This window comes from Coptis chinensis, chromosome 2 (assembly GCF_015680905.1).
Source record: "Coptis chinensis isolate HL-2020 chromosome 2, ASM1568090v1, whole genome shotgun sequence".
Taxonomy (NCBI): domain Eukaryota; kingdom Viridiplantae; phylum Streptophyta; class Magnoliopsida; order Ranunculales; family Ranunculaceae; genus Coptis; species Coptis chinensis.
Window position 1 is genome coordinate 94,343,404 of NC_141457.1, and position 20,995 is coordinate 94,364,398.

Sequence of the window (20,995 nt, forward strand, 5' to 3'; positions counted from 1 at the left end):
TTTTAGGCACTCAAAAATAATACATTGTATTTAATGTAACCATGCAAAGTGTTGTCATTTTAGGTCATTATGTCAAAAATATATATACATTACCATTCCCAACTTGGCTCCCAACCGTTTGTAGGTTTTTTGGGGTAATCTTCCCTATGAATCTGTTTCTTCTTATCGATTATAAGAAGGGGCATGACTCGACACTAGGTCCACCCTTCCCATAAGGTTTAGTGACTTGTCAATTTAAACCATTGTTTAAAATGGAAGTGATTTGTTCATGTATGAAATGAACCACCAAACCCTTTGACATACATATGAGATGATAAGCGATTATAATGAGAATGCAATCGATCTGGAAAGAATGCACGTTTATTCATTAAACCATCAAAGTGTTCTTAGCATAATCACATCCTCTTTAAGTAAGCATTTTTACATGTGCAAGGAAGAGTTCCTTTGGAATAGGTTTGGTCGATTGGAAATGACCATCGATCCGGTGGATATATGTTATAGAACCACTTTCTTCTTGATATCATTTGTCGCATGCGTAGTGGGTACTTTAATTTTCTATATGCTTGGTTCTTCCATAGTACTTTGGATCTTTAGCATATGCAAGAGCGACCATCTTTGTCGGTCCAAATGTGAACTGGTTCAATGACTCTTGAGAACAACGACAAGTGTTTGATGAATCGTCGAGCCACAACCTCCTGTGGTGGCTTAATATAATATATTCTTCCATAGTTGAAAGTGCTATGGAAGTTTGCTTCTTCTTTGCTCGGGATATAGCACCTCCATTCATTATGTAGGTATATCGAAGTTGACTTCCTCTCATCAAGGTCTTTAATTAAATGTCGGCATCGGAGTATCAATAACTTAAGATCTTTCCCTTGGTAGACAAAGTGAGTAGTCGGTGCCTTTAAGATACCTCATTATCTTCTTGGATGCCTTACAATTAATGCGATGTGAGTTTATTTGGAACCTTGATATGTTTATTGCATAGCGGATAGTGCGGCCTTGTACACAACATTGCATACATAACATTATGCAGTATGGTACATTTTTCATAGCATTCGAGTTTGATTAGGATTCTTGGGAGACATTTTAGAACTCAAAACTCTCCTAGACTTCTTGGGAGATCCACTCACGACAAACAATCATCATGTTGAATCTTTCCAAAACATTTTTGATATATGTCTCCCGAGACAAAGATAACAAGCGTTTGGGCGATCCCGAAGTTATTTTAACTCCTAAGACATAACTAGCTTCACCCATGTCCTTTGAACAAGTTTAATGACAACCACTTCTTAGTGGAATTTATCAATGCCTTATTGTTACCTACTAACAAAATGTCATCCACATATAAAGATAGAATCACAAAACCATTTTTAGATGTCTTGACATATATTTGAATGGTCCTCATTTACCATTTCGAATTTGTCTTGAAGCATAGCTTCATGGAATTAAATTCCATTGTTGTTTTTAGTTATTTTTTTTTTAAACCATATATGGATGCATTCGGTTTACACACTTTGTGTTCGACCCTTGATTGAGTTGGATTGGGTTGATCCATATAGATTTTCTTGCAATTCTCCATCTTTTTTTGACATCCATCGGTAAAGCTCTAAATCATTTGGGCAACCATTGACAAAGGAGGCATTATGGAGGCAAATCTCACTCTTGGTAAAAGGTGTCCTCATAGTTTATTCCTTCTTTTTAGTGTAACCTTTTGCAACAAGCCCGGCTTTGAATTTGTCTATGTTCCCTTCCGTCATTTTTCTTGATCTTGAGAACCCATCTGTTCCCAATAGATCTCCTGTTTGGAGGTAGATCAACTAAGTCCCATACTTTGTTTTTCTTTATCGACTCCAATTCTTCCTTCATTGCTTCCATCCACTCTCTTGTATTGGACCTAGAAATAGCCTCCTTGAAGCGTTTTAGGTTCATCGGATATTCTGTAAAGTACATTGGTCATATTTATCTCCCTTCAATCTCAAACAGGCGTTTGGGGATATGGCCTCTAACACTCTTACGAGGTTGGGATTGATCAATCGGGTTGACCAATGCCATTGAATGGAATCGAGTTGATGAAAGTTTCATCTTCGCCTTGTTCATCGGCCAGTTATAAAGTTGTCAATTTCGTAAAGTTGTATATCCTTATCAACCTCACCCCTCATAAATTTGGGTATTGATCCTCTAAGAATCGACGTAAACGTATTCTATTTCGCGGACATGCCCTGAGTATCCTCCCCTAGGAAGACATACCCCTTAGAAGTCTTTTGTATCTTATAAAGATACACTTCTTTCCAGAGCACTCAACTTTCCAAATTCGTCCGATTTTGAGAAGTGACAAAGGCAAAGACACCCCCATGGTCTAAGGTAGTTCAAAGCGGGTTGTCTAAAAGGGGGTCCATAGTTCATAGGGTGTTTTGTCAGTGGGATTTTTGAAGGAACTAGGTTAAGTATGTGCTTGCTAATGTTAACAATGCATCACCCAAAAAATGAGATGGGCAAGTTAGCACGAGCCATCATAGATCTAACCATGTCCGGCAGGGGTTCTATTCTTTTCTCGGAGACACCATTCCTGGCTGAGGGGTATAAGGAATAGTTAGTGTCTAGCTATACCCTTATTTTCACAGAGTTCCTTAAACTCATCAGAAAGATACTCACGTTCGCGGTCAGTTCTTAAGGCCTTTATTGTCCTATCAAGTTGATTCTCAACAAGGTTCTTGTACTTTTTAAAACAGTCCAAGGCGTCTGATTTGTGAGACATCAAGTACACGGTCCCATAACGTATATAGTCATTTGTGAAGGTAATGAAATACAAAGCCCCATGCCTTGCTGTTACATTCATTGGTCCACAGATGTCTGAGTGAATAAGTTGTAAAGGATAAGTTGCCCTTTGGGCTTTCCCAAAAGGTTTCTTGGTGGCTTTTCCAAAGAAGGCAACTTTAGAAGTTTCCATTTTAACAGAGGTTAAGTTACCTAACAACCCTCCCTTGCTGGTCTATCATCCTATCGCGGTCCAATATGTCCTAGTCTAGCATGCCACAATTGGCAACCAACCATTTTAGACATAAAAACTTCAGTTTGTGCTAAGTGTAATGTCATAAAAGAATCCATTAAAAAGCATGACCTATCAAATGTTATTCAATGATATCTCAAGCGAGTTAGGGAAAAATTAAACACATAGGATTCTTGAAGTAATTTCAAAATCGATAAAAGATTTCTCCTAATTGATGGTACAAAGAGTACTTCTTCAATAAGGATGGATCTCCCACTCGCAAAATCCAACCTACAAGTGCACGTGCCCAAAACATCAGCTACACTTTGGTTTCCCATGTGGACTCTCAGAGTTCCTTGTGGAAGTTTCGAGGAAATCTTCAAACGGGGACCTATCCCAGCTTATGTGGTGCATCATTTCTTGAATCTACAATCCAATATTGTGATGAATGGATAAAGATGACAAGATTTTATCACATTTTATATTTAAAGTAAAACTTACCTCGGAGAAGGACATGCCCTAGCATAGTGTCCCATCCGATGACAACGGAAGCATTCAACACTAGTCATGTCTATCGACTTCCTAGGTTTCTTTTTGTCGGGGTTAGGCTTGGCCTTTTCCTTGCCATTCCCTTTTCCACTTTTCTTGTTCCAAAGAGCCTTCCTCTTTTTGGAGTTGACAACATTTGCTTCGGTTTGAACAAATGGGCTTTTCATTGAGAAGCCTTTGTTCCTCAAGCTCACATTTCCTTTGCACTTTTGTGCAAAGTTTGTGATATTGTCGTCATTCAAGATAAGGCGAAATTGTTCCCAAGTTTTAGGTAAAGACCTAATGGCTTTTGAATTTGTTGTTCATTTGACGGGACTGTTCGCTTGGGATAACTCAAAGAACCATGTTCCTCATCACCGTGCAATGTTGTGTCATAGAGGTATGGAAATGACTTGATAAATTTGTCAAAGCTCATTTGTAGCCTCCTTTAATTTTGCAAGAGTAATTCCCCCAAGGTCCGCCTTTCTCGCTCCCATAGCTCTTTAGCCGATCCAAGGCCATCATACCAAGATCATGAAGTCATTCCTCATGGTGCCAAGTATGGCAATTAGGGCAACATTATCTCTCGCTTGTATACTCATTGTACTTTTAAGTGCAAGTAGTATAAAACTTGTGTTAATCCTTCAAATGTAGGTTCTCGCATCGCCTTAGTTATTACATCAATGACCTTCCTATCCGCGAGAATTAGCCTAACTTTCCTAGACCAAAAGTTAAGTAATTTTATCGTTTAACAAGTCCTTTTCGGGTAGCATCGAACGGGATTTTCCATCGGGTGTCATTCTATCAAGTTTGAATTCCAAAAATAAGATACTACTGAATAAGAATAATCTCTTAAAATAAATCTAAGTAATCCACATTTCACACATATGAGATGATCATGATAATCTACTAGCATGATTCTAGCCATTAAATAAAATCAATGCATTTGACTATCAATAACATAGAATATGCAAAAAATCTACTACTTAAATTTCCATATAATAAAATTGTTTTCTACAAAAAGGAGTATATCCTTTTCCATATCGGTTTTCTACAAGTCTCTGGGTTCATCTCGACTTAGGCATTGTGCCTTAGTTTTCATATGACCGTTGATAGAAAACATACAATTTTATTTACATGCAATAATAAAAATCTAGATTCAAATAATTACTGCATGGTAAAAATAAACATCCTAATGTCAATTTTTAATCATGAAAAAAAAATACATGTGAAAAATCCTAAAATTTCTAGAGAAAATAATCTCAGAAAATAAATTTCTATGTAAAAATTTCTAAGAAAAAAAAATTTCCTAGAAAAAAATTTCCACAAATTATTTCCCATAAATAATTTATTTTGCAAAAAAATAAATTTTAAGCAATTTCTAATTAATTTTAAACAACCTAATTATTTAAAAATTAATTAAAAGATTTTGAAAAAAAACGCAATTTTTCAAAAAAAATTGTAGATCACAAGATCAAAACCGCAAACAAAAGCATGCAAACCATGGAAAAACTGGCTCCGATACCAATGTAGGATTTTACCGATATCTCATGCATGATTCCTACGATATATACAATTACACTATACCACATGCATAAAATAGCGCAACGGAAATAGAAGATCGTACCTTGGTCACAACTTTCAATTTGAAGTTCAAAGCTTTGATCTACAGGAGAAGATGATGTTCTTGGCACACTCAAGATCTTCTTCTTCTCAACTTTGCTTGAGTCAAGTTCCAACCATTTTAACGGAAGAACCTTTTGTTTTAACCAAGAACCAAGAACTGACAATGGCTAGGGAGGATACCACCTATGGAATCTCCACAAATTACTGGCTTCTACTTTAGAAAATGTTGGAGGCCACCATTAAAAGAGATAGAGCTTTTCTTGTTGTTGGGATGATTAATATGTGAGAGGTATATATATCTATTTATATAGGTCTCCCACCTATATATGGATAGGATATAGTATATCTTCATCTAATATCTGATAGAGTCTTATATCCCAGTGGTTTATCCTTATCTTGGTAGACGTCTATCCAACCTTATTTCCAACATATCACTTTAACCAAGTCAAGTTTGAATAGTCTCAACTCGTAATCAAAGTCAAATAATATCTCATATCAAGAGTCAGGAGTCAGGATCAGTCATCTAACAAAACCAGTCACTTATTTTATTTTTCCTCTTAATTAATAAGGTCCAAACCCTCCATTTTTGTCACCACTTTTGAATATCCCACCGCCCCGCCCCCTTTCCCCTCCCTGCTCCGTCTCTATTGGTATTTCACATAATACCAAAAGTATCGCGTAAATCTGGTTTTTTTTTTTTTTTTTAAGTGACAATCTGATAATAATATTCAAAGAAAACTGCTAACATATTGTCATTACCGAAAGCCGGATCGAGATATTAACTGTGATCAGAGCATTGTCTGAACATGAGATGCAACCCTTATATCGTAGACTTGTTTATTTATTTATTTTCTCTTTTTTACTTATCACCGTTGTGTGGTAAGCACAACAAAGATTCGGCTTAAGGAAATAAAGTAATGAGCCTACCTATTTGATCATTTTGATGTGATGTTGAAAAGTGGATCTGATTTTCGAAAAGTTGTATTAACGGATCGGCTTGGTGGGTTCGTGGAGGTTGGCTTCAAACGGTTTTAAAGCTTGATTTTGGTTTAAATGAATGGGAAGTGCAGACCAGTTGAAAAGGGTCTGATCCATTTAAATAGTATATCTGTATGTCTAGCTGCGGTTCTTTGTTAAACCCAGACGGTTTAAGCATATTGGACCAATCCAGTAATCCAATTTTGCAATTCTTCGAAATTCAAAAATTAACTCTGCTCATCAATAAGTGGGTCTACCACTACAACTAACAACTTTATTGGGTATATTACATTTTTTTATATACTTTTATTAATGCTAAGGTAGGAAAATTGGGTCTACCACTACATCTTTTTATATATTTCTATTAATGTTAAGAGCATATTTAGGAGAGCAATAAAAAAAACACTAAAATTTTGAAAAAAAAAAACACCATCCAACTTCAGGAGCAACAACAAATTTTCGACATCAAACTACGTGGTTTTGGATAAACCGCACTATACAAAGCGGTTTTCCCCTAACTGAAGCCCATATATTAAAGCCCAATACGATCAAATTTCTTTATTTTTTTTTTTGATGCGATGTTCGAACGATTTTGGCAAAACGAATGATTGATCATCTCATAATCCTATCCAAGCCCAGTTGAAAAGGCTCTGCGTGAGTGATTTGATCACAAAAAACCCGGACCAAATATTGGCCGATTTGGTGTTTTCATCAACATGTGACTCTCCTGAAGTTGAAAAAATACCAAATTGTTAGAAATTTAGTGTTTGATGCTAGATTGGTATCACTCCTAAAGATGCTCTAAGATAGGAAATTCAAAGTTTAAAATTTTAAATATCTTAAATTGTGGTGGACGAGGGGTTTGAACCTTGGTTACTAGAAAAATCTTATAGTATAATGACCACTCGGGTTGTAATACTGATTGTGTAATAAAGGTGTAGCTTATATATATTATAGTCTAAAAAATATATGCTTCAACCCACTGGTTGGACCATTAACTCACTGGTTGGACTGTTAGCCCACTGACCCGGTCCTCTTGCCGGGTTGGGTTTGATAACATTTGATTTTTAGTGGTTTTTTCTTTCTAAGTAATGTTGCTACTTCTACTACTATTCATCACACAAAAAAAAAACGTTTATAAAAGGCTATGACATGCACCCACCAGTTCACTAGAAATTTTACAGAGAAAAAGAACATATGTATGTAATGAAAGTTTATAAATGGCAATCTCATCTTCATGCACTCAATTCATTTCGTACTTATCTTACATAAGCATAATATGTATATGTAGCGTCTTGCACTCGATATCCTTGATGATTCAGATGCGACGAAGCGAAGCCAACCTCTTCTCAAGATCTTCAACATCAGTGGAATTAGACCTGCATATTGCACAAGTCAATGAGAAAAAAGGATATGATCATTACATAATAACATCATAATAATAGATATACAACTTTAAGTCAACTGAAGCAGTGCATTTAATATTTAGTAAGTCCCCAATTGGTGCTAATTATATGGCTTCAATGAAACTTACCTTGCTGGGACAACATTTTCCACTTTCTTGGATGAGATCCGACCTTTAGGAGCCGAAGATAACTGTCAAAGAAGTGAGGATCAGTCGAGTGTTATTTATATTGATAAATATGAAAACATGGTTAAATCCAGCAAGGGGACGTTATCAACAATCCAAAGACCAACCTGTGAAGCAATATCTACACCAATCTCGTCGAGCACCTACAGACAAAACACACAAATCCAAACAGTTCTAATATAATAAATGTAGCTGGAGTACATTGAAAAGACTGATGACTTAGGATGTTGCTTACCTGGTTGGTAAGCTCCTCTGTTTCCTCCGCCTCATCTTTGTCCAAAGTTTCATCAATTGACTCTGATAGCATCTCAATCTTCAAAAAGATTCATAAAAACAATGCAATGACTTGTTAACAAATCCAGATAATAAGATTACATCTCTGTAGTATCCTCAGAAATCCCAAACTCCTATAAGATTCTTGGATGGTCCGGCACCAATGAGTCCTACGGTGGTACTATGGAACAGCTCTCTGGACTGCAGAGACGCACTAAATGCCATAAATGCCGTGAAGCCCTGAGTGGCTCAGCAAAGCTATGTCCAGAAATAAACGACTCAAAATAAACTTTGAACTTTTGAAAATGGTCAGTAATTTGTCAAGTACTGACTTGTTTTGAACATTTATCCAATATATAAAACATATGTTTCATATATGGAACACTTGGAAGCGTTTGAATGGTGCATGACAGCAGGAAACGAGTAGATTCCATATATTAATTCAGGGATCTTACAGTCGTGTCCATTTGTGAAGACTCCTCCTGAAATTCTTTGATGACTTTTGCTTGCTTTGCAGGAGGTATTTGCTGAACCATGCCGAGACATAAAAAATACCAATAAGAAACATAAAGACAAAATCAATCAATTGAGCAACTGAGATATGTAGTTCAATTGAGATTTCGATATCAACTGCCTCTACCACCAATAACACACACTTTATTCATGGCTACCATTGCTTTCGTAGCACCTTTCATTCCAGTAGAAATTGCAGTACTAGACTACATCGCCTGCCACAAAAACCAGCATTTAGAGAAGTAGAAACGAGCAGAGTTTCATATAGTTTTAAGTCAACAAGTTCTGACACCTGAGTATGAGTTGCAATGCCTCTAATCTGTGCCCAGCTCCCTTGCAAATTAGTAATCTGCTGACGTAGTCGAACAAGTTGACGAGCCAATATTCTAGTGGTAGCCTGCATTATTCATAAGGTTAATTCGTAGGACACTAATTCACCATACAGAACCTAGGGTCCAAGATTAAGTCTCATATCACAATGAAATTTCCACATGCCCAAACTTATCCCGACGTGAACTGAGTATGAATCCGCAAACACCATCTTTCTGAGCAGCATATATAGGGTTAAGAACATGTAGGCTATTATACGGAGTTCAAGCCCAAGCATAGGATGAAATTTACACTAGATCACTCAACGGTCAACCAATAATTGACTCCAAATTGAGGCAGATTGGATCGAGTCTCAATTTGATACTAGTATCTTAAACTAATTACAACTCGCATTCAAGTGTGATTCTTCTAAATCTATACTTTTAGAACCATTTACCAATTAACCATGTACAGCAAATTGATTATAAAGAATGTCATAGTTTCTAAGCTATCCGCTATTGGTATAAGAACAAGAGAACTTACCTCATTACCGATTTTCGCTGTCTTCTTATTCTAAGCAACCAACTTCTTCTCCTGTCATTACATTTCCCCGGAGTAAAACTTCAGTCATTTTAACAATGCAATTTCATCATTAAGAAAAACACACTAAAAAACACAAAATTAACATACCTCTAATTGTAAAGATGCAATCTCTCTTTCAATACCTACGACAACAACAACTAACTAATCAAATTCATAAAATAGGAATGCTTTTTTTGTAGTGATCTAGTAAAATGTGCATATAGTTGCAACTGACATTTCCATTTACGCCTCTGCTAGAAAAAATGGAAAACCCATTTCAGATCACACTCAAATTTTCAAAAACCCTAAGAACAGTTCGAGTGAAATGAGTGTGGCTCCATTAACTACTACCTTTTGGTGAAGTTTTCTTCTTGAAAAGGTCATGATTGCTTTCTGTGCCATTGAGTTTCTAGATCTTCAAACCCTAGATTTGTTTTCAGGAAAAGGACAACACTCTTGTCAACTTGTGCCAAAAAATGTGGGTACAAATGATCCACATGAACCACTAGAGTATCCATTTCTCGGCTACTGCCACTGAAGTATCCATATTTTTGCTACTGCCCGTGGATTAGTTCACAACCAATACTCATCTCTATCCAAAAATCTATTCAACTTTTGCCATACTCCAAAGTATTATGTAGCACAATAAACACATGACTAATATGAACTGTAAAGTCTATGTTGCACCGGATGTCATGATAGATAAACAAAATTTGTGAATGTGTTTAATAGATATCTATTTTTTTCGAACAACTAATGAGGCTATCAGAGTCGATAAATGCAAATTTTGAGTATGGTTTGCTTACAGAATTATATGAATTCAGTTGTTGATTGCAGTGCTAATTTAAAAATTCAGCACAAAAATCAAACAGAATTTACAATCTTGTGTTTGTTCTCACCCCTTGACTCCATAGCTCTTAGAAGAACAATTTGACACCCTTTCATTTGCCAATAAGCAAACTTGATCAGACCTTCGAAGATTCGATTCTATTTCCTTGCAAGCGAACATAATAAGGCTCCCCATAATCCTTTGGCCATTAATCGTTACAACCTGCAAATGAGAAATTTATGTCAGAAATTCGGATTAACTCAGGGGTGGAGGGGAGGGAATTAAGGTACATATTCATATAAACTAGAAATGTAGACTAACCAACAAGCTCAGGATATTTGGAAACAAAATCCTGAAAATTTCATCTTCAACAGACCACTTGATATAGTATAATAACAAACAAATAAACTCACTTGACAGGACATGGCAATATTTTGTATGTTTGAGATGATCTTTGGTCAATGTACTCAAGAAAATACACAACAAACTGCATAACAGTGAGACCTGAGTTTGAAACGAAATGCTCAGAGTTCTCTGTGAGTAATGCGAGACGACGACTGTGTGAAGAAAATTAAGAGCACCAAAATATCACAAAAGAGGGTAGGATTTTTATGCATTTCGTAAAACTACCAATGGACATAAACAATCAGGTATTAAATAGTAGAATGGAAGTAACACTGAAACAGATATCTAATATGCCAAATACCCACAAATTAATCATCCACATCTTCATGCCGCTTTACAGTCAAAATTTTAAAGGGTCCACCGTTCACATTTTCACAGTAATTCTTGAAGTTAATTAAGAGGTAACTGCAACACTTACGTTTCCATTGTTGAAAGTCACGATCTCTGCTTGTTTGTAGGCATTCCGAGAAAGACCTAGAGTGCTGATTCATTTTTTATTTTATTTTTATCGGTTAGAGTGCTGATTCATTCGCTTCTTCATCTCAGTTAAGTTAATGACTTAATGCTGTGACTTAAAGAATGCACCTGGTTAAAGCTAGACATTCTTCTACTTGCTTCTCTCTGTAAACCAGACATTCTCTGTCCAACATGGTTCCAGCAATCTCCAAAACCATTCGAAGGAGCAAATTCCAATGCACCGGTGCTTGTTGCAACAATAGCTGAAATGTGTGTCAAATTCCACAGGGCCATGGAAAAATGGAAAAAATGTAACTATGTATGCAGCTCCTTGTTTGTTTGTTTTTTTTTTCCCTTAGATACTTACAAGAGAGTTTGGCATTTCCTGTAATGGAGTAAAAGAAACGTCAAAGCAGTGTTTGACAGAGCGAATTTTCTTTTGCATAAGGGAAGGAGTTGTTTATGACTTTATGGCCAAAATAAAAAACGAAAATACACGGCCCGTTTTCTTCTTCCTCCAATTACAAACACACTGCTAGTCTCTGTCCTTCTATATTTTGTTTTTTTTCTTTTTATCCAATCACCAATTACAAATGCGTCTTTCTCGTTTTATCTTCTAGTTTTCTCTTCATTGATCTCTTTTTACAAGTTACAAATGCATATTTGCAATAAAAGGTGAATTTCCGGTCCTATTATTACACCAATTAAAAGCCCTAAAGTTTGCCATAACAATTTAACTAAAACAGTGAAATTGACGGTTATGGGTATTGGAATTAACCTGTTCAAAGGAGAAATTAAATAAAGAAGAAACGAGATCTTTACTACAATTGAGAAAAGCATTCAAGACTTGGTTTTGACTTTGCCACGGCTGGTTCTCTCTTAGTCATTGAATTGAAGGCCATCTCGCGTTTGTGTGAATTTGGATGTCAACTATATATATCCCCCGATCCCCTCCCTCTTCCTTATCATAGAAAAACTAGCTAAATCCTATTTTCTCCCTTCATACAATAATGAATTCATGGCCTTGGACTATTTGTATGTTTGTTTTCTTTGCAATATTTCATTACAATGGATGCTTGGGTTGTTTGGAAGAGGAAAGAGTTGCTCTATGGAAATTAAAAGCTTCAACCAAATGGAATCATACGGATTGTCTTCGTACAGATCGATATATCCCCCCTGTTTGCACTTGGGTTGATGACAAAACAAGTGATTGTTGTACTTGGGAAAGCGTTAAGTGTAGCAATACTACTGGTAGAGTGATCCAACTCTCTCTTGCTCATACGTACATTTGCAACAGTGAAGAATGCAATCACCTACTAGATGTGTCCTTATATACTCCTTTTGAAGAGCTGCAACATCTAGACTTATCAGACAATTCCCTTAATTGGACAATTGAAGGTAAATACGGATGACTCCTCATTTTTGCACTTAACAAAGGACGTAGCCAAATTCAAATTCAAATAATTAATTTTTATTTCCCCATGCTCTTGAGACTTGTAGATCTTGAGAGATTGTCCAAATTCAAAAAGCTGGAGGTCTTGGATTTAGGAGGTAACCGATTCGTCAACAAGAGCAATACTGCACCTTCAACTCCAACAAAAGTGATCTTTTCCAACAAAAGTGACAAGAGCACTGTTCCGTTTCTGGGCGAACTCAAATCTCTTAAGACTCTTATTCTTAGCTATAATAATTTAGCAGGGTCATTATGGGACTTTGCCAATGGTAAGTGCTCGTACACTTTATTCATTCGTATTGTTTTGCTGCCACATAAATAAGCTTTCTGAAATGGGGGATGCCGGATGCATCTATAATTGATTATTAATTCACGCGTTTCATTATTTTTGCTACAGTGTTAACAAATTTGAACAACTTGGAATTCCTAGATTTAACCTTCAATTACCTAGATGACTTCCCTGGTAAATGGTTCATAAATCTCCGTAACTAAAATTTCATTTAGAGTATGTAATATTTGACAATTCTTTACTTTATTGCGTTCTAACCTTTTCAATCAATTTTTTAGATTTGAGAAATATGAGCAAGTTGAAGATCTTAAATGTGAGTGAGAACGACTTCTTGGGGAGGATTCCTCCATCAATATTGTCTTTGAGTTCTCTTGAGGATTTATCCTTGCGTTATACGAATATCAAAGAAGACTACATATCAAGTACACCTCTACTAAGTCTTTTTGGATAAACCTCTACTTCATTGCGTTCTAACCTTTCGAATCATTTTTTTTTTTAGATTTGAGAAATTTGAGCATGTTGAAGATCTTAGATTTGAGTGGGAACAACTTCTCAAGGAGGATTCCTCCGTCGCTATTGTCTTTGAATTCTCTGGAGGCTTTAAACTTGCGAGGAACGAATATCAAAGATTCCATATCAGGTAAATCTCCGTCAAGTCAATGACACTTTCATTGACTTGTCTTTTTGGATAACATGGTTTATGTTACCCGCACTAACAATATAATCTCTCATATATTCTTTATAGGATTTTGTGAATTGACGAAGCTTCAGGATCTAGATCTTAGTGGGAACAAGTTTGAAGGGATCCTTCCTCCATGTCTCAATAATTTGACGTCTCTTAGAATGGTGGACTTCTCTGATAATCAACTGAGTGGAAACATTCCTTCATCTCTTCTATCTAACCTGACATCTTTAGAGTACATTTCACTTAGTCGAAACCAGTTTAATCAGAGTTCCCTATCTTTCATGTCATTGCCTAATCATAAAAATCAATTAAAGGCTCTCCGTTTATCACACTGCAACCTTAACACGTCAACAAGTGACCTTCTAAACTTTCTCCATAACCAGTATGACTTGAGATCAGTAGACCTCTCCCATAACAACTTACATGGAAAGTTCCCCATCTGGTTATTTGAAAATAACTCACTGTTAAATGATTTAAATTTAGCAAACAACTCAATTAATGGTGATATTCTATTTCCATCTAGTCCTATGGTGAACTTAACCGCGATTGATATCTCTAACAATCAAATTCAAGGGAAACTTACAACAAATATCGGTGACATATTTCCAAGCCTGTCGACTCTAAATTTGTCTAAAAATAGCTTAGAAGGTAGAATTCCAAATTTGTATAACATATAAAAGACTTATGGATTTTAGATTTGTCGAATAATAACTTCTCAGGAGAAATACCAGAGAGTTTGGCCATGAGTAGTAACTTAATAGTATTGATACTATCAAATAATAGACTAGATGGTCAAATATCTCCTAATCTTTTTAACCTTCCGTTGGCTATTCTACGTCTCAATGATAATCAATTCACTGGAAATATCCCAAATCTTACTCCGTCTAAATTATATCATTATCAACTATGGTTGGACCTAAGCGGAAACCATATATCGGGTGAAATACCTACTTGGATAGGTAATTTAACAAAGTTAGAGACACTTGTCTTGCGCAATAATTCCTTTGATGGTCCCATTCCATTAGAGTTCTGCAACTTAGTTCGATTAAAATTTTTAGATCTTTCTCAAAACTACCTTTCAGGTCCCATACCTTCTTGTCTGGACTTGACATCCTTGCAATTTATGCATTTGCAAGTAAATAATCTCACAGGATTAATGCCAGAGGCATTACTCAAAAGCCCAAACTTAATGACATTAGACCTTAAGCATAACAACTTATCTGGTAGCATCCCCTCTTGGCTTGCCTTGCTTTCGAATCTGAGAATTATTCTTTTGAAAGGAAATCATTTGAGTGGTTCAATTCCCCATGAATTTTGTCAGCTGAATAAGATAGTTATACTGGATCTTTCCCATAACGCGTTTATTGGACCAATACCTCCATGCTTCAGCAACATCACATTTGGAAAGAATGGAACTGTTGAACCTGCATTTGGCGATCAATTTCTATTTTCTGTTGCGAAAATCGCGTATAGGTACCCGAATCATTTTGATGGAGACCAAGACGAACAAATTTCAGTTGCACAATACGAAGAACTAGAAGAAGTTAACTTCGTGACAAAAAGTAGGTCTGATTCTTACAGGGGTGACATTCTTAATTACATGGCTGGAATGGACTTGTCATGCAACGAATTCACTGGTGACATACCACACGAAATAGGAGCTCTAGTTGCAATCCGTGCTTTGAATTTGTCCCACAATCAGTTAACAGGATCAATTCCGAAAAGCTTGGCAGATCTAAAGCAATTAGAGAGCATGGATCTTTCTCACAACAAATTGAGTGGACAGATTCCATCAGAGCTTATTGGTATAAACACTTTGGAGGTCTTCATTGTGGCCTACAACAATTTATCTGGTCGGGTTCCAGACAAAGCGCAGTTCAACACATTTGATGTATCTAGTTACGAGGGCAACCCGGCTCTTTGTGGACCACCTTTGCAACAGCAATGCAACACCTCAAAAGATCCAGTCATTTCAGTGACACTCAGACAAGCTGGACTCGCAGAGAAGTTTGGGATTGATCCTATCAGCTTCCTTTCAAGTTTTGCAGCTAGTTACGTTGTCTACTTGCTGGGATTTGTAATTGTTCTCTATGTCAACCCCAATTGGCGTGGATTGTGGTTCAATTTCATTGATGCATGCTTGAGCTTCATATTTCCATTTTGTTCAAAGTAATCCAATATATTTGAACGCAGAAGGTTGAAGGAGTGATCAACGCAGGAATAAGTTGTGGGTGATTACTTCAGCTCATTTTGTTTCTAATTAATGTTGCTACTTCTACTATTATTCATCACACGAAGAAAAAAAAGTTTACTTCAGTTCACTTCTACTGCTATAAATGGTTATGGCATGCACCCAGTTCACTTCAAATTTTACAGAGAAATATAACATATATGTATGTAGTGAAAGCTAATAAGCTATCACATCTTACATGCACTCACTTCATTTCTTACTTATTTTACATAAATGTGGCGTCTTGTACTCGATATACTTGATGGTTCAGATGCGATGAAGCGAAGCCAACCTCTTCTCAAGATCTTCAACATCAATAGAACCAGACCTGCATGTTCCACAATCAATTAAAATAAAAAGAATATGATGATTATATAGCAACGTCATGATAGTAGATGCAACTTTAAGTCAACTAGGGCAGTACACTTTCCGATTGTTAATAAGTCAATTGGTGTTAAATATATGGCTTGATGAAACTTACCTTGCCAGGACAACATTTTCAACTTTCTTGGATGAGATCCGACCTTTAGGAGCTGAAGATAACTGTTAATTATACCGATGATGAGTTAGGAATATTAAAAATTTAAAATATGGCCAAATCCAGCAAGGGGACGTCATCAACAATCGAAAGACTAACCTGTGAAGCAATATCTACACCAATCTCGTCAAGCACCTACAGACAAAACATGCGAATCCACATAAGTATGAGGCTTGGAACCTGGTATTGTTTCCCTAGTTGGACTTCAAATTCAGCAGTCATAAGGCCAGGTTCCACTGCAGTCTTTGCGTGTATTGGATGTTTAAAAAAGCACATAAAAGCCTCAAGTCTCTCTGCCACTGTGAGGCTGAAGCCTCAACGGAAAAAAAAATAGAGAATGATGAAAAAGCACATAAAAGCCTCAAGGCTCTCTGCCACTGTGAGGCTGAAGTCTCAACGGAAAAAAAATAGAGAATGATGAAAAATAGGGTTTGGTGATGAAGCTTTGTGATTTTTAATAGAATAACCTTACAGGGAGTTTTTAATATTTTTACAAATGCCATGCGAAGGTTAGAATCCAGTTGGCATGCGAAGATAGTCTTAAACCATCCTGGGGGAGGAGTTATACATTCCTCATCAGGAGCAGATCTTAGTCATGCTGTTAGGGTGCTAAACTCAATTATTTCCAGTCTATACAACTAGTCCATCCTTTTATTAGTACTGTATTTTGATTAGGCTGCATACCTGACATCGCGCCATCCTGGTGGAGGAGTTATACTTTCCTCATGCTCTTGGGGTGCTAAACTCAATTGCTTCCAGTCTATCCAACTAGTCCATGCTTTAATTAGTACTATATTTTGATTAGGCTGCACACCTAACATCCTGCAATTGTTCTTTGGTAAGGTGGGATGCAGTAAAGAAGAGAAGCTAATCAGTGTGTTCTAATTGTAGAGTGTCTGTTCTTAAGCATAAGACTGAAGAGAACCAGAGTTTTTGGGACCAAGGGCATTGAGAGAAGAGATGGTCAACAGTGTCTGCCTGGTGTGAGCAAAAACCACATTCTTTATCTATAGGGATCTGATGAGAGTGTAGTTTATGGTTTGTGGGTAATAGATCTAGCGCTACTTTCCACAAAAACAGCATGACCCTAGATGGTATTCATTTCCACAAAAACAGCTCCTTGGTTGGGTGAGATAGATTTCAGGAGTAAATTTACTGCCCAAAATCTTAGAAATTATTTTGTTAGAGACATTACAAAGACTATTGGCATATAATCTTTGACCTTAGAAGGAGCTTGAGACTTGGGTATTAAGCAAATGAAAGTGTGGTTGAGATATTCTTCAAAATCTTCTATGTTGTAATGAGGCGTAGGCGAGTGAGCCGAATGTTCGCACATCTTTATCTGTTTGACACGTGTTTTAAAAATAAAAAAATGGAGATGAAAAAAACAAAAAGGACCCTTCGTTGCTCGAACCTCACCCAAAACTCTGGGGTTTTTTTTGGTGATCCCAGCAAAAACTCTGGAAATCTCTGGAAAAAATGAAACCCTTCGATTCTCAACTTTCTCTCTGGAAAACTCGCAACAACAACTGCGTATTTGTCATTCACGTTAGAAACGATTTTGTAATCAGAGCAACCGCAGGTACGAAGTGTACTGTGTTATCAATTTGGATTTCGTTTTAGTGTTTTAGGGTAAGTATTGAACTCTTAAAGTTTGAACATTCATAAATAACTGAATGTCTTTTTTTTTAAAAAAAAAAACTTATCGCATTGATTGTTGCTTGCTACAGAATCAATTGCGGAACATTATGGCTGATGATCAGTGTCCCATTATCATTAGTTGATATAGGAAGCGAATGAATAATATGACTCAGGAAGATAGAGTTGCACATCTATAACGTCAACGCCTTCAAATGAGAATACATCGTCTAAATATGTCTGAAGAGCAGCGTATTATACAGGCTAACCGTGATTGCCTTTGACGCAAAGAACGTTGGGAAAGGCTTTGTGGTGAACAAAGGTCAATGCAATTGGAACATCGTCGTGCTAACTACAGGAAGCATTTGGAAAACCTATCTGATGAACAGAGGTCTTTGCTAAGAGAACGCAAAAGAGTTAGTGAATGTAACCGCAGATCTGCTATGCAATTGCATATGCAGCAACCTCAACATTCAGCAGAGCAACAATTACTTCCTGTAAAATCATCGAATATCATTACATCATCGAAAAAATCACGTCCCCCTGCGTTGAATGTGATGCCATTAGGTATATTCCTATTTGTATTAGTTATCAATACTATTACTTATTCTTGTTATTGCAGCTACTTTATTTTTTGCTAATATTACTAACTTATTCTCATATGACTGATATTACTTAAATAGTTCACAGAACTTCGACAATTAAAAGTGCTACTTCTACATCTAAACCCGCAACACTTATTAATGGTGACTCGAAAAAGGACCATTTTCTCGAAGTTATGGAACAACATTTGAACTCGGAAACATCTAGACTTAATGGTCAGAACATTGGTGGCTCACTAAGGATTCTCAACAACTCTTTAGAAGTTAGTCTTTGCCGTAATGGTAATTACATAACTCTACTTTTATTTTGTCTTGCTATTTATTGTGCTATGTATTTATTACTTTACATTTTCCATTTTAAAAATGCTCTTATGCTTTATCATTCAATTCTACATCTGACTTGGAATCAAATGTTGAAGTCGATCTTAACATCCATGATGATGACGAAGTAAATTACAGCGATGATGGCATTGGTAATGATATTAGAAACAATGTTGCATGTACATCATCAACCGTGACTGATGCTGGAGAAGGTACGCCACTTCAATTTTTGTATATTGCGGTAATATGTCTATGCAATGGAACAAGGATGCTCTGCCGCGGATTTTTTAGAAAACTTATCTATGCAGAAATAGTGATTGGAAGTTTCTGTGGTAAACCTGTTTTCATACCACGTATACCACTGTCATCATCTGATGACATTAAGCTCCCTTTCGTCATTACAAGGAAGCAGTTCCCAGTTTGTCTAAGCTTTGCACTTACCATCAATAAGTCCCAAGGACAGACTATACCAATTGTCGGTATATACTTGCCAAATCATGTCTTCAGTCATGGGCACCTTTAACTGTATGTTGCAATGTCTAGAGGTGTATCCAGAAGTACAACAAAGATCTTAGTAAATAATGGAGCATTGTGTGGCTTCCCGGGAGTTCATACTAGGAACATTGTATACACGGAGCTCCTTAGCTCTTGCGTTGCATGATTGTGTCCTTCATCACCACGACAAGTGTTGGAATCTCCAAGTGTATTTCAAAACACTTGTGTGTTGTTTAGTCCCACATTGGTGAACCACCACTAGCAAGTGAGGTATATGAGGTGATCCTCTAGCATAAGGGCGTGCCCTTAGGGTACAAAGGCTTTTGTGTTAGGAGGGAGGACTCACCCAAAGCCACCCGCCCGCACCAAACCGAACCGAGTCGCGTCGGGCTTGGGCTTGGGCTAGTGGGTAGTGGATTACCAATTGTCTAAACTTGTTTTTTGCTTTTGCAGCAAATTTCGGCTAGAGTTCTACTTCAAGTTGGATTTGTGAAACCGACTTGGAGAGGTGTTCTTCTCCCATCTGATAACCGATCATACCTCTATATAAACACTGCTGTGTTCAGAGAGAGAGACGCAAAGAGAGAACTCGTGCATACACAGCCCTTCATCCAGCGAAACAGAAACAAAACTCGTGGGTACTGTACATTCATCCCACTTCACAGAAACAATAAATCACCCATATTCTTCTTCTCTTCTTCCTGTCAGCCGCCAGAGAGAGTTATATAGCCGTTCTAGAGGGTAGTCTGTTCTAGTGCAAAGTCAGGCTGCTGTTAACCATTGAATCCTATGAGGAAGACGCCATCGTTGCCTTTTCGCACCATTGAAAGGGCTTAAATTTTTCCTTAAGGATGTTTTAATCCGCACCTTGGTTATTACCTGTTATTCTGTCCTTGTCTTCTATTGTTTTCTTTTATCTGCTTAAAACAATCTTAAGGAAAGATCAATATGTCTACACCTGTTGACACCACGCTGATCAAAGAAACCAATTCTGGAGTCATGGAAGTTACTTCGTCTATGAGAGATGCTGCACCTCTACTGAATGCTCGCAACTTACCCAATGTGTCAAAGATTGAATCCTTCAACGGTTCACACTTCAAGAGATGAAGAGAAAGGATGTTCACAGCCCTAGATGTCTCAACTATGCAAAGTATCTCACTGATACAGCACCCGTGGAGGGTTCTAATGATTTCGAAAGGAATCAAGCTGCTTGGCTTAATGGGAATAAGGTATGTCGTCATGCTATTTTGAGTACCTTGTCCAATGAAATTTTTTATATTTATTGTTCAAATAAGAATGCACATGATATATGGGAGAGTTTGAACAAAAAATACATAATAGAGGATGCTGGTACTCAGAAATATGATATTGGGACTTTTCTAAAGTTCCATATGAGAGAGGATAGAGATGTAACGTCTCAAATCCATGATTATCATGTGCTAATTAATGATTTGAAAACTGAGGGTATTAATTTACCCGAAACCTTTGTTGCTGGATGTTTGATTGAGAAACTCCCCGAGTCTTGGAAACACTATAAGAATAGTATGAAGATAAGTTTAAAGAGATGACTCTTGAGGATGTGATCATTCACATTCACATAGAGGAAAAGAACAAGACTCGGGATGAGGTGTTGTCTAAGGAATTCCATTCTAAAGCCAATATCGT

At 36.8% G+C, this 20,995-nt stretch overlaps 3 protein-coding genes, 1 long non-coding RNA gene and 1 pseudogene across 6 annotated transcripts in view; 3 read left to right on the forward strand and 2 right to left on the reverse strand.

The window, feature by feature from the left end:
- The window catches only part of LOC147519142 (uncharacterized), a 101,502-nt gene extending 85,675 nt beyond the window's left edge, over positions 1-15,827 (forward strand). The window contains 6 exon segments of the mRNA XM_086590808.1: positions 12,580-12,801; positions 12,930-12,995; positions 13,100-13,243; positions 13,321-13,461; positions 13,567-14,166; positions 14,169-15,827. Coding sequence (XP_086446934.1) covers positions 12,580-12,801; positions 12,930-12,995; positions 13,100-13,243; positions 13,321-13,461; positions 13,567-14,166; positions 14,169-15,679 — 2,684 coding nt within the window. The 3' untranslated portion in view covers positions 15,680-15,827.
- The window catches only part of LOC147519154 (receptor-like protein 1), a 55,730-nt gene that overhangs the window by 14,656 nt on the left and 20,079 nt on the right, over positions 1-20,995 (forward strand). The gene's annotated exons all lie outside the window — the stretch shown is intronic.
- On the reverse strand, positions 7,244-11,347 carry LOC147519156 (vacuolar protein sorting-associated protein 2 homolog 2-like; annotated as a pseudogene). The gene is made up of 14 exons (XR_015212013.1): positions 11,209-11,347; positions 11,042-11,105; positions 10,289-10,440; positions 9,741-9,813; positions 9,625-9,640; positions 9,498-9,532; positions 9,351-9,401; positions 8,791-8,895; positions 8,642-8,713; positions 8,441-8,512; positions 7,948-8,025; positions 7,820-7,855; positions 7,656-7,717; positions 7,244-7,500 (listed from the first exon to the last, which is right to left on the reverse strand). The product of XR_015212013.1 is annotated as a vacuolar protein sorting-associated protein 2 homolog 2-like (transcript).
- LOC147519157 (uncharacterized) lies at positions 15,800-17,540 on the reverse strand. Its single transcript, XR_015212056.1, has 4 exons — positions 16,959-17,540; positions 16,374-16,409; positions 16,218-16,279; positions 15,800-16,064 (listed from the first exon to the last, which is right to left on the reverse strand). It is a non-coding gene; the product is annotated as an uncharacterized LOC147519157 (long non-coding RNA).
- On the forward strand, positions 17,656-20,139 carry LOC147519158 (uncharacterized). Of its 2 annotated transcripts, none has more exons than XM_086590820.1 (4): positions 17,656-17,906; positions 18,005-18,479; positions 18,596-18,796; positions 18,934-20,139. In XM_086590820.1, the coding sequence occupies exons 2-4, from the start codon at positions 18,239-18,241 to the stop codon at positions 19,356-19,358; spliced, it is 867 nt and encodes a 288-aa protein (XP_086446946.1). In that variant the 5' UTR covers positions 17,656-17,906; positions 18,005-18,238; the 3' UTR covers positions 19,359-20,139. The 2 variants fall into 2 exon arrangements, with proteins under 2 accessions (XP_086446946.1, XP_086446945.1); XM_086590819.1 differs by having other exon boundaries at positions 17,656-17,856.

Coding starts and splice junctions, on each gene's coding strand:
- LOC147519158 (XM_086590820.1), top strand. CDS start 18,239: ATGCAATTGGAACATCGTCGTGCTAACTACAGGAAGCATTTGGAAAAC. Junction 18,480..18,595: donor GTTGAATGTGATGCCATTAG/GTATATTCCTAT, acceptor TTACTTAAATAG/TTCACAGAACTTCGACAATT. Junction 18,797..18,933: donor AGTTAGTCTTTGCCGTAATG/GTAATTACATAA, acceptor CAAATGTTGAAG/TCGATCTTAACATCCATGAT.